Genomic DNA, 12,847 nt, shown 5'->3' with positions numbered 1-12,847 from the left:
AACGCAGTTATGCTTTTGTAAAATGCAGTAGCTTCAGTATGATTAAAACAAGAATGCAAGACCTCAGAAAAAAGTTTTACCTTGTGTAACCTCTTGATGATACTGTCATTATATTCCTTATTCCCTTCTATCATGCCAGTCACTGGATTAGAAAACCATTCACGAAACTCCCGATGTGAAGCAAAAACATTTGGCATCAGGAAGTGCATCAGTGACCATAGTTCCATCAAGTTGTTTTGTAGAGGAGTGCCCGTAAGCAGTAAGCGTCTGTTATCAGGAACATGGATAGAGACAATTTCATCAGAAAGTCATCATATTGGAATAGCATTCAAATGGCAATAAAACTCCTCAGTAATATCTATATAATTCAGTCTGATACTAAGGTAAGACAACAATCTGTGTAATTGAAAAACAATTCTGATAAGTTTTGCCAAAAGCAGTTTTAGAGGGTAAATGTGCAAAAGAATGAGCACTAGACTTTTCAATTCTCTGTAGAAAATGGTACACACATGTGATCGGGGAAAACAGGTATGTGATAAAACCCACATCTAAAAACAAAGCTAGAATGCTAATCTATGTCCTGAATTCAGCTCTATTGCTAAGCCAGGAAAAGGTTCTGCAACATTTTGAAGCAAACTGAAGATGTACTATTAGCAACATATGGAATGAAAGCGTATGAAAATGCCTGGTCCTGATAACTTTTATCCTGGGACAATGAAAGAGGCAAAAATAGGGATAGTTAAGCCCTTGACCACACTTTTCAGTAAATCAACTGTTACAGGAATAGTTACAGAGGAATGGAAGTTTGCCAATGCATTACTGGTATCAAAAAAGATAATAAGTCACTGCCTAGAAATTTTGATCCAATTGGCTTCACATCTGTAGTTGAAAAATTATGGAAACCAGCACTCAGGACTAAACTGTACACCATTCAGAGGACCATTACTGAATGAACCATTCTCAGCAAGGTTTCTGACAGTATTGCCCATATTGACAAATCTGCTAGATTTTAATTATAATATAATCAGCATGTATGATCAAAGTAAAACTGTTGATGTCACCTATTCAGATTTTCAATATGCATTCAATAAAGCCATATTTCAGTGGCTAGGAAACTGGTTGACCAGCTGTGGGGGGGGGGGGGGGGTGATTAATGGTTATACCTCAGAATGGTTAGATGTAAAAAATGGTGTGCCACAAGATTCAGTCTTAGGCTTCATTCTCTTTCTTATATATATTGATAACAATAATGGGATACAATGCAAGATAGCAAAGTTTTCAAGTTTAAGATGGAAAGTAATTCTACAAATGAAACTGAAGATATGCAGCTTCAAACGTCTATGGACAAAGTGAAGGACTGGACTCGTACGTGGCAAATGAAGTATAACACTGGCTATTGCAAAGTTTTATACATCAGCAGTAAAAATGAAAAGGCAAGCTATGATATCAGAGAGAGAGAGAGAGAGAGAGAGAGAGAGAGAGAGAGAGAGAGAGAGAGAGAGAGAGAGACACAGAAAGACAGAGACAGACAGACAGACACACAGAGATTATTTGGATTCATAAGTAGGGGTTTTGCATTTAAGGCTAGGGAAATCATCCCTTACTCTTTACAATTGAGTGGCACATCCCATTCATGAATATTGTGTTCACTTTTGGTCATCCTACTTGAAAAAAGAAACGACACTGAAAAAAGTAAAGTACTGAGCTACCAAGACAATTCACAAACAATACAATTTCAGCGAACTAAACAACTCAAATTCAAAAAGCTTAGACAAGAGGTTAAGAGATGATCTAATACAGGCATTCAAAATCATCGAAAGGTTTAATGATCTCAATCTAACAAGCTTCTTGAGGCTTGATACAATCTTTTTCACTCACAGCAATGGATACATACTCATGGGTAAACATTTTACCTCAAGTGAAATGAAATACTTTTTCTTCAACTGGACTGTTAAAATATGGAATAAATCCATTAAAAGTTACTGAAAGCAGTAACACAGATATATTTAGGAGGAGACTAGATGAATATTTTGCTTCAAGTCCATGACTGACATCATTCTAATCTCCTTCGTTACATGAAAAGTTTCCAGAATTTTCCCTTTTACACATATGTATGCCTCTCTACTCTTACCGCAGAAATCTCTGAGTTTCTTATATCTTCTGCCATCACAAAGAGCCTGGAAAGGACTCAACAGTCTGTTTCTATTTGAACTCCCTTTGTATTGTGTTCCCACTCTAATGGGTGGATAAGGTACATGATACAGCCTCCTAACATCACTCAAAAAAATTCTCACACCATTTCCAATATGTTTACCATTAAATTCTGCACATATACAAAATACTTCCACAGCATCTGATCCCTAATCACTCCTCTAGTCCCTACTGAAAATATTCCTAGCTATAATCAATTGTTTCACTGCATCTATTCAACTCTTTTCCACTCTACCTCTCTATGTAAACCCTCTGCTATACTAGTTTTTATCTTCTTCAACAACCTGTCATCTGCAATATATTCCACATGAACATGACATCCTAAAAGATTATCATCCTCAAACCTTCTAATGATCTATTCCCTTGTCAACAATGCAGTGCTCGGAACAGATGAAGAACAGTCTCATTTCCTCACAACTACTCTCTAGCTGTAGCATATGCTGCACTGAAACCACAGCACCTCATCCACGACCAAGCCCCACAGATGTGTCCAAGGTTTCCTGATTACTTCATACACAATGATTCAGCCCACTGACAGAATGTCACCTCCTGTGTATCACATCACTGACAGAATGTCACCTCATGTATATCACTTCACTCATTCATTTTGTCCCATACATGCCTTGAACCCTCCTCTCCTGCAAGGTCGGACTGCAAATGAATGAACCATCTTTCATTCCAACCTTCCATCTCAACTTACACTTCTCCCATCCTCCTTGTTCCTTCCACTTCTGAGAAGTATACTGTTTCAGTCTGTCTCTCCTCACTCATACTTTGTCTAAATAATTTCAGTACACCCTCTTCTGCTTTCTCAAACATAGTCTTATTACCACATCTCTCTTATACCCTGTCATTCCTTACTCAATCAGTCCTCCTCACGCCAAATTTTGTCCTCAAGCACTCAAGTTCTAACACATCCACCCTCTTGCTTGTTCCTGTAAAGTGGTAGAACACCTCTAACAGACTAAATGGAACTTAAAGTTGTTATTTTTATCATATAACCCAAGAAATCCTTTCTCAGAAGGTGCTCCTGAAGTTTCAAGGCTACACTAAAGGTAGCAGGGAAATAATAGACTTCTTTGGAAAGAGAGGTTCCTCAATGAGACTGTACTCTCTTTTGTTGCCAGACAATGAAACAGCCTCACTGAACATGACTTATGGCTTAAGCACACATATAAGTGGGTGAAGTCTCATAATGTTATACTTGACTGTAATAAGTATAAATATATCAAATAATATCAAAGACTATAAAGCCAAAAATAAGAAATGTGATTGATTGGTATGGAAGAAACTCTTGCAATTTGTGTACCTTTGGCTCTGGAAGTTGAGCAATAACTGCCAGCGTTGAGATTTGAAGTTTTTGATATTTTGAGCTTCATCAAGAATGAAATACTTCCACTTCTTCCTTCTAAAGCTCTGATGGTCCTGAATCACTAATTTGTACGATGTGATACAAACATGGAATGCATTCGGCTTTGTCCAACCTGAAACAAAATAATGTTTTTTTACAAACTGTTTAATGGGAAAATGTGTTGCATTAGATATCTATATGTGTTCACCTTCATTGCTTTCTCACATTCTAGTAATTTTCTGAAGCATATTTGCTACTTCCTGTGTAAGTGAGGTAGCTTGAAGAACAGATGACTCAGCATTATACGAATAAATTCTCACTTGTCAGTTTCCTCTATTTTTCATTTTGGAAATTTATCATTACCATAATACGAGTAAAACACAACCGCAAAGTCCTTTCTCCTAGGGCTACTGCTGCTTCAAGAAATTACTACATTTAGCAACAGAGTTATTTGGAGTTACAAAGTCTTTCATGAGATTGTTCTCTAATGATAAAACCTTCCTGAAGTTGGCTTTTCATCACTTGTGGCAAAACCACAAGCCGGTGGAGGTTGGTAATGACACAATGTCATAATTGGCCCTTATGACTATGACCTTAAATTTTAATCCTTAAAAAGAAAAGCAAATCACCAGAGCTGAACCAACACTGGAGAACCAATACTTGTGAACTAAAAAAGATGTGCTAAAATTTTTTACGATGGTTGCTATGAGCACTTTTGTTAAGCTGAAGGAAGCTGTAGTCACGATAAAATACTACTAAGCATTACAAGGTTATTTGGTTGTATAAGTTCTAATATGGTGGAAATTCAAACAAGACAATAAGATACTCATGCGATGTTCAAGAAGTATTAGATAATATTTGAGGATATATGCAAGGCATGAGCTATAGATAGGGTTGTGTGGAGGAGGGTGGATGTGCTGGAAATGAGATGTTTGAGGACAATATGTGGTGTGAGGTGGTTTGATCGAGTAAGTAATGAAAGGGTAAGAGAGATGTGTGGTAATAAAGAGAGTGTGGTTGAGAGATCAGAAGAGGATGTATTGAAACTGTTTAGTTACATGGAGAGAACAAGTGAGGAAAGATTGACAAGGAGGGTATATGTGTCAGATGTGGAGGGAACGAGAAGTGGGAGACCAAATTGGAGGTGGATGGTTGGAGTGAAAAAGATTTTGAGCAATTGGTGCCTGAACATACACGAGGGTGAAAGGCATGCAAGGAATAGAGTGAATTGGAACAATGTGGTATACTGGGGTCGACATGATGTCAATGGATTGAACCAGGGCATGTGAAGCATCTGGGGTAAACCATGGAAGTTTCGAGGGGCATGGATGTGGAAAGGGAGCTGTGGTTTCGATGCATTACATGTTCAGCTAGAGACTGAGTGTGAATGAATGTGACCTTTGTTGTCATTTCCTAGTGCTACCTTGCACATGAATGGGGGGAGGGGGGTGCCATTTCATGTGTGGCAGGTTGGTGACGGGAATGGATGAAGACAGCAAGTATGAATATGTACATGTGTGTATATGTCTGTGTGTGTACATGTACGTATATGTTGTAATGTATAGGTATGTACATGTGCGTGCGTGGGCGTTTATGTATATACATGTGTATGTGGGTGGGTTGGGCCATTCTTTCATCTGTTCCCTTGTGCTACCTCGCTAATGCAGGAGACAGCGACAAAGTATAATATAATATAATATATATGCAAAATGATACTGGGAGACTCCTGCTGTTCTGTAAGAGAGGACTCTAATGCAGAGTGAGTGGAGCATTTTGACAGGAGCATTAGGTAGTAACCTCAGTGGCACCACCACACACACACATCTGTATAATTCCCCCAGTACACAAATATAAGTCCACTAAAGATGATCTGTTTAGGTTAGATTACATGTAGTTACATAGAGTTACATACTCATTCACATACTGGGAGGATGGCACGACAGGATTTCACCTGCATGGGGTACATTACGAGTGAAAAGTCATCTTTGGTCAAGTTATAGCATCATTAATGAATGAAAATGTGTACAATCTCACTAACAAACTTTTCACTCAGAAAAAGTTGATCAACTCCCTGATACTGACTGAAGTGCAGTCTTAAAGCTGTAGGAACCCACTAAAAGGGCTCCTAAGGTTAAATATAATAATGATATATGTTAGGGAGGAGATAATAAGTGGAAATGGTAGAAGTATAGTCCAGGGTAGTTGTCAGGAAGAAAATTGTCCTTGAACAATATACACATATACCCTGGATCATCAACAATCAAAATCAGTTAGAGGCATGTATGAGGTTAAATCAATGGTTTAATCATTAATAGTGTCTTAATAGCTTTTTTCCCTAATTGCAAATAAATTCACGTTAAATTTATGCAACATTACCACTATTACACTTAAAACATGAAGTAGATTACTTAAATAAGCATATGAAAAAATTAAAAATGTACCATATAATAAAAGGAAATATCTACCTATCTACATGTCTGATGCCTATTGAATCCCTTTGGGAACTTCCATCAAGGGGTTGGCCACAGCAAAAGAGTCTCCACTTGTCCTTTTCATGCATTCATCCACTATTTCTCTCCCTCCAGTACTCTTCCATTCTATTTCCCCATGTACCATGTGGCATTGCTCTCACACCACCCCTTTTGTCATACTATCACACACTCTTCCTGTAAATTTCCCATCTTGTATTCTTTCCACATGCTCAAACCACTCAAAAGATCTTATAGATCACATCTTCCTTTGCCCTGCAGTAGGTTTCTCATTAAGAGGTTATACCCTGAGGTTAAACAGGATAAAAAGTAAAAGAAGACCAGGAGAAAGAAAAGAAAAGAGCATACGATGCCGAGTACTCACCAATAAACTGCACTCAGACGATCTTCATTCATACTTGAGCTGATGATGGAGGGAGCATATATAATGGAGGATGTGGAGGACACTAATCTTAATTCTAATCAATAATATAAATTCTGCGCACTTCCATTATATTTCTTGAAAGGTATACGTTGCTCTCCTTATTCTTAACCTTAAATTTTTTCTTTCATCTCTCAAAATGTATCTGACCTCTTTCTCTTCTACTGCCTTTTTTGGTGAAAGAATACTTCAGCTTAAAGAAAACAAAGTAGTTCTGTAATGAGCACTAACTATTATGTCTGAACTCCTGTCTGTTATCTATAGAGCATGTACTAGGCTAGTATGTACAAAGGTTATACAAAATTCCTGGCATAGCATAAATTTACTAATTACAAAAAGTCTTAGCCAAATCAGAAATGTAACTCACCTTGCCTTTTCATTTTTCTCTCCTTTTGAGTGCCATAATAAGTTAATATCTTGAAGGCTGGACACCACTTTTTGAACTCCATCTCCCAGTTGAGCATGACAGAGGTGGGCACCACAATTAAATGAGGGCCCCAGTTGCCCTTCTCACAGGCGAGATGTGCAAGAAGTGAGATGGTCTGAATGGTCTTTCCCAAACCCATCTCATCAGCAAGGATCCCTAACAGAAAGTAATGTAAGAGGTCAATAACATTAAACACTTATAATCAATTAGTCAATTAGTTAAAGTCATAAGAGAAAAGCAAAATCTTTCAATAACCTTATGCTATTTAGATCAATAAACTTATACTATCTAGATCAATAAACTAACTATTTGGTCAGAAAAAAAAACTGTCTTTGAGAAACTTCCTTGGCTTTTGCTAACTCAAGATTTCTAATTTCAAAAATGTGTTTAAACTGTTTAGAGACAAATATTTCATGGCATCAGTTACTAATAGGAATAGCCAAAATCTATTAAGTTTTAATGTATAAAGCATTTTTTCTGGGATGGTATCCTACAAGACATGAAAGAAGCCTTGAAATTTTGGAGTAAAAACCTCATAATCCCAAACCCTCTGGTGAATTTTCTTTTTTTTTTTTTTTTCACATTTGAGGTTCTTGTCATGGCCTAAAGACCACATCAAGGCAAGGCCTTAATTGAAATATAAAGAGGTTAATGAAAGGGTTAATGAAGAAACAAGTAGAATTTACAAATTTTGGAGCTAGTAAAAAACCTGTCTTTTAAAGTGTGCTAAGTCATAGTTATTGGAAAAGATATAAAAGCGATAGTGTTCCAAAGCTCTGAGGTGTAGGAAAGAGAGTTATCAAAACTGACCATGCATGAGCTGGCAAGGGCAACACATTAATAAAATGATGCAGAAGTGTGCCAAGTATTGTGTGGTCTAGCTAGTGGTGGGAGCACACAAGCAGCCTGCTCTCAGTAGCAAAAAGCAATGTAATTCCTATGGAAGTTGGAAAAAGAATCAACATTGCGATGAAGTGAAGGCAGGTGAAGTTTTGTAGGTGGCCTGGGAGATCTTACAAGTCAAACTGCTTTTGATTCAACTCTCAAGTAAGGATGCAGAGCAAGAACCATCCTAGATGCAAGAGGATAACTCCATAAAAGGTTGGATCTATCCTTTGTATAAACAAAGCAACTATATGGGATAAAAGAAATTTCAACATCTAAACAGAACTCCCAGTTTCTTAGAGAAAGACTTAGCTATTTCTGTAAAGTACAGTTTCTATGGTAGAGTGAATGTTACAATAATACCAAATATGTTCAATGAGTTAAGAGGTGGAATTCCAGAACTGTCACAGGAAAGAGAAAAGACATCAGGTATTTTTGAAAGAAATGGGCAGATACTGGGTCTTGGAAGCTTAATATTAAAAAGGATATGATGAAATGCATGTTGAGTCATCCTTTGGTTATCCATGGAAAAGGAAATCATTGACAAGAAGAAAAAAAAAATGTAGGAGACAGGACAAAACCTTGAGAGACACCACTGTTGATGAAGAAAGGGCAAGAGGCTGATCCACCAACAACAACCTCTCACCTTTTGTTAACAACCCATTAAGCAGTAAAAGCCTCATCTCAACTTGGGTCCACTGGCTGACCAATCAAAATCATTCACTCAGTAGTGATGTCAATGTCCCACCAGCCATCAGTATCAACCAGTCTCAAAATTCTTGGAATACTGACATCATCCTGATGGTGGTGACCATCAACTTGCAGAGAGGATTTTTGAAAGAGGGAAAGAAAGACCAAGGAAAACAAACTGGGGAGTATGTTCGAGGATCACTGCCCTGGAGAAAGTTTTCTATACTTCAAATCTTATTATACTTTTCTTTAGGTACAGTGCATCCCAAAAGCCATGAGAGCATACCGACATAGGGGAGAGAGGTTAAAGAAAAGCTTTTTATGAAGAGAAAAAGTTAAGTAAAAAAGTATCCTACTCATTTTTGGCACACTTGGGTACTGCTCTAGTGTTGGTAACGAAAGGGCCACACAAGATTGATCCTTAACATCTACAGCAGTTATATGAAAGCTTAAGACTTGTATATCAGTCTCCTCATGGGAAGGTGCCTAACAAAGGAAAACAGTAAAGTCTATATTCCCAGACTCATGGTCTCTGCTGCACAGGCAGAATGGTTCCACAAAACAAGCTTCTTGGTCCAAGGAAGAGATCTCTCTTACTGAGAGATTTTTTGATTCATGGACATTGAAAAATGTTCCCCTCAAAATATCTGATGATCTTCATAAATCACTCAGAAATTTCACCAAGCATTAGGAAATGTTATAATGTCTAGACAAGGCACTGTAACTGCCTGGCTCTTCTGGCCACAAAGGCTATCGAGAAGGGTGTCATGATGAACAATTGTGGTCCTATAACGACCAAAAAATCCTCTAAAAATAGGAATGCAGATAATGCTATTAGGATGTAAAAGGGAGGCAAATGTACCCTAACTTTTGGACCAAAGAAACTTGTCAAAAACAGGATCCAAGAGAATTATATTCAATAACCAGCTGAAATACTTTTCCAGTAATCAAAAGCCCTGAATTAATCTAAGAAAGCCAGAGAGAAACTCTAAAACACAGAACTCTTGAACCTTTGAAGATCTTGAATTTTCAAGAAACACTGCATGAAGTTCCAAACTAGTTAATAAATGCCAAGTTGTGTGAGGAAAATTATGAGTGTGATATTAGTGTTCCTTAAACACCAATCTTTTAAAACTGCGAGAACTTCTGTGAGAAACTCTCAAGGTTAAGGACTTTGATGTCATACTCCTGAACTCAGGCTGAGGTGACTTTTACTGCAGAATATGTCAGTTAAGAAGACTTAAGTAGCAAAAATGCTTCAGAAACAAAGGTTGTCTAATGTACTCTAGGCTACAAAAGTCAACAAAATCCATTGCCAATTAGATAGGAAGAGGTTTATATAACTGGCAAATAGGATAAAATCGATTAAACACTTTTGAGTTTATGATCAAGGCATTGTATCTGCAATTTTGTACCATGGTGAACATTGGGGAAACATAGAAAAGCAACATAGCATTGCCTTTGTAGTATGGAAGCCCAACAAAAGAGTAGAGACCAATGAAGAGGACCTTAGAGCATATTTCTCCCCAGAGAAATAGTTATCATTATGATTATTATCTTTTTTAGAGCATGACTTCTGTAACAGTTTGCTGATTCACAGGTCTCCTGATGCTTCACACATCCTTATGAGGTGGAAATACTATCGCTCACACACTGGACAAGGAAGGACAACTTTTCTAATTGATTCCCAAGGCACTACAGTAATGTGTATTAACCTCAACCACATAATGTACACATGATATCTGCAGGTGTATACCATTTACTGCTTTAGCCCAAAAAATGAACTCCGCTCTAACTGTTTGGTAACCAGCTTAAACCCTTGGCCATAATGAGCTTATAACAGTGTCCTCTGTAATTACCCATTGATTTATGAATCTCAAGATGTCACGTATCCTTACAAGGTGGATATGCTGCTGCTCATGCTCTATACAAGGATGGAAGGCTTTTTAAATGACACCCATGGAACAATGGTAATGTGTATATATCTCAACCATGTAATGAGCACATGACAGCCGATGTAAATTATTAACCATGGGTGGGCCATATGCACATTTCTGTAGTGCTTTGGTAGGCAATCATCAAGCCTTCTTTCCTTGTTCAGAGAATCAGTGGCAGTACTTCCACCTCATAATGATGCGGCACATATGAAGATCCATGAATCAGCAAATGGTTACGAAGGAAATACCATTCTAAGCTCATTATGGCCTAGGGGTTAGGCTATTTGGCTAATACACAAATGAACCAGGGTTTGATTCTTGGAGTACTTGGGTAAATATTCTACATACTGACCTACACTCTGTAACTAAAAATTGGCAGTCTTTTGGGGTCCTTTACATAAGTCATCTTTAAAAGGTCCTATTTGATTTTCTATTTCTGTTACTGTCCATAAATAGTAATCTTAGAATTAGATCTACACTTCAAGTTACCTTTTCTTCATTTATCATTTGTTCCAAGTGACCCTATTACTCCAAAGTTAGTATTATTCTTGATTTTCCACTAACTATTCCATTTTGTCTCTGCTTGTCACATACCTTATGATTTCTTACATTCTCTTCTGTTTATCAATTGTTTTCATCTCTCAATGTCTTTATATCTTCTCTTGAAAGCACTACTTTTATAATCACATGGTTCATGCTTTTGTACAAAAATCTGTGTTTGTGTTTGCATCACTGCGAATGATAACTTCATTCTACATTGTATCATCTATTAGATTACTTACTTTGTTCTATTCTATTTTGACAAGAGTAGGTATTAGAATTATTTCTAATACTTACGTCTTATTTCATTCTGCCTGTCTTCGTCTACTTCCTTGAGCACTCCATGTGCCCTGCTTCAGTCCAATGAAAGCACATCATCCCATGTGAAAATTCTAATTCACTCTCCCACACATGCCTTACACCCTCCTGGTGTTCAGGCCCTGAGCTCATAACACCTTGTTCGCTGTATTGATCTACAATTCAGTCTCCCTCTTCTTGTAACTTCCACTTTTGACACATATATCCTCTTTGTTAACCTCTTTTCTTTCATTCTCTGCATATGTTCAAACCATTTCAACACACTCTTCAGCACTCTCAACCATACTTTTCTTATTACCACTCAAGTCTCTTACTATATCACTGCTCACTCGATCAACAATCCTTTCATCATGTTCTTCAACTTCTCATACTACTAATAATTCACCTTCTGCCCAGGAGTCCCTTCTATCCTAATGAGGCTCCTGTAGCACTCAGAAAGCTAGTCACATCCAATGGTTAGGACAGTCGTCATAAAGTGTTGTGAAATGGATGTATCTATGTACAGGGAGTGCAGGTCAACTGAGTAGTAAGTGCTCGGTGTCTTCTTAATGGCAGCGGCAATGTGGGCATGAAGGGTCTTGGTATGTGTTGAAATGGCATTTGTAGTGTTGTAGAGATGGGTGATTCCCAGAGACTAAGCAGGAGGGTGAAAATTGTGTTTATATGGAGAGTGTGGTATTTGATGTATGTAGGTTGACTGGAGTTCAAGACGAGTCGAAAGGTCAACTGTTTAGTGCTTGTCAGGATATTTCAGTGCGCACATGTTTTGTCAGCGTAATATTCGTTTGAGTGGGGGATGTGTGAGTAAAGATACCGATGTGTATGGTGTGGGTAAACTTTTTATTTCTACTTGGGGATGGGTGGTTGGTTACAGAATGGTTTGGGTTGGAGAGGTCTAATACTGTTGAATATAAATGAGTGCTTTGCACAGGATAGGTAGGGCTGTATTGGGAGGATCTTTGTCTCATTGTGATGGTGTTTGTGGTTATTAGGTATTCAGTGATTGACTAAGTGCGTGGTTTGCAGCTCTATCATATTGCTCTTGAAAGTCTGGATGACCAGGTAGGTGTGACACTGTTTACAGTGGAGTGGACGAATTGTTTGTAGATGTTGAGGGATTCTTTTTCTTGTCCAAATATGGTGCAAGTTAATGTTCTGAAGGCATTCAGATTGTGTTAATTTTTGGTCGATGTTATCGGTATGGGAAGTTACTGTTATGTGTATGTTGTATGATTGGTTGGTGGAAGAAATTGTCTATTCAAGGTGAATGGAGGGTGAACTAAATCTGTGCGTCTCGGGTGAAAAAGATGCACACATTCAATTCTGGGTGAGCCACTGTTCTAATTGTGTTATGTAATGCTGCATGATTGACATAGCTGCAATGCAATTATGAGGTTGTCTGTAAATGAAAAGAATTTCATGTTGAGGTTAACCTGAGGTATTAAGAGGTCTTATAAGAGGAGACTGCAAAGAGTTGGAGAAAGAACTGCTCCACAGGGAACTGTACTGGACAGTTTAGTGTTGTCGAGATGAAACCAATGTGACTAGTATGTAATTTGTAATGTATGGGGAGTGAAT

General features: G+C 37.8%; 1 protein-coding gene across 9 annotated transcripts in view; it reads right to left on the bottom strand.

Annotated features, from left to right (window-relative positions):
- The window catches only part of dom (domino helicase), a 115,121-nt gene that overhangs the window by 65,619 nt on the left and 36,655 nt on the right, over nucleotides 1-12,847 (bottom strand). For all 9 annotated transcript variants that reach the window (XM_071658723.1, XM_071658726.1, XM_071658724.1 and 6 more), the window contains 3 exons: nucleotides 6,840-7,055; nucleotides 3,521-3,695; nucleotides 81-267 (listed from right to left, as the gene is read on the bottom strand). In XM_071658723.1, coding sequence (XP_071514824.1) covers nucleotides 81-267; nucleotides 3,521-3,695; nucleotides 6,840-7,055 — 578 coding nt within the window. The remainder of the gene's footprint in view (nucleotides 1-80; nucleotides 268-3,520; nucleotides 3,696-6,839; nucleotides 7,056-12,847) is intronic.

Source organism: Panulirus ornatus, chromosome 67 (assembly GCF_036320965.1).
Source record: "Panulirus ornatus isolate Po-2019 chromosome 67, ASM3632096v1, whole genome shotgun sequence".
NCBI classification, from domain to species: Eukaryota; Metazoa; Arthropoda; class Malacostraca; order Decapoda; family Palinuridae; genus Panulirus; species Panulirus ornatus.
This window is presented reverse-complemented; position numbering and strand designations above follow the sequence as displayed.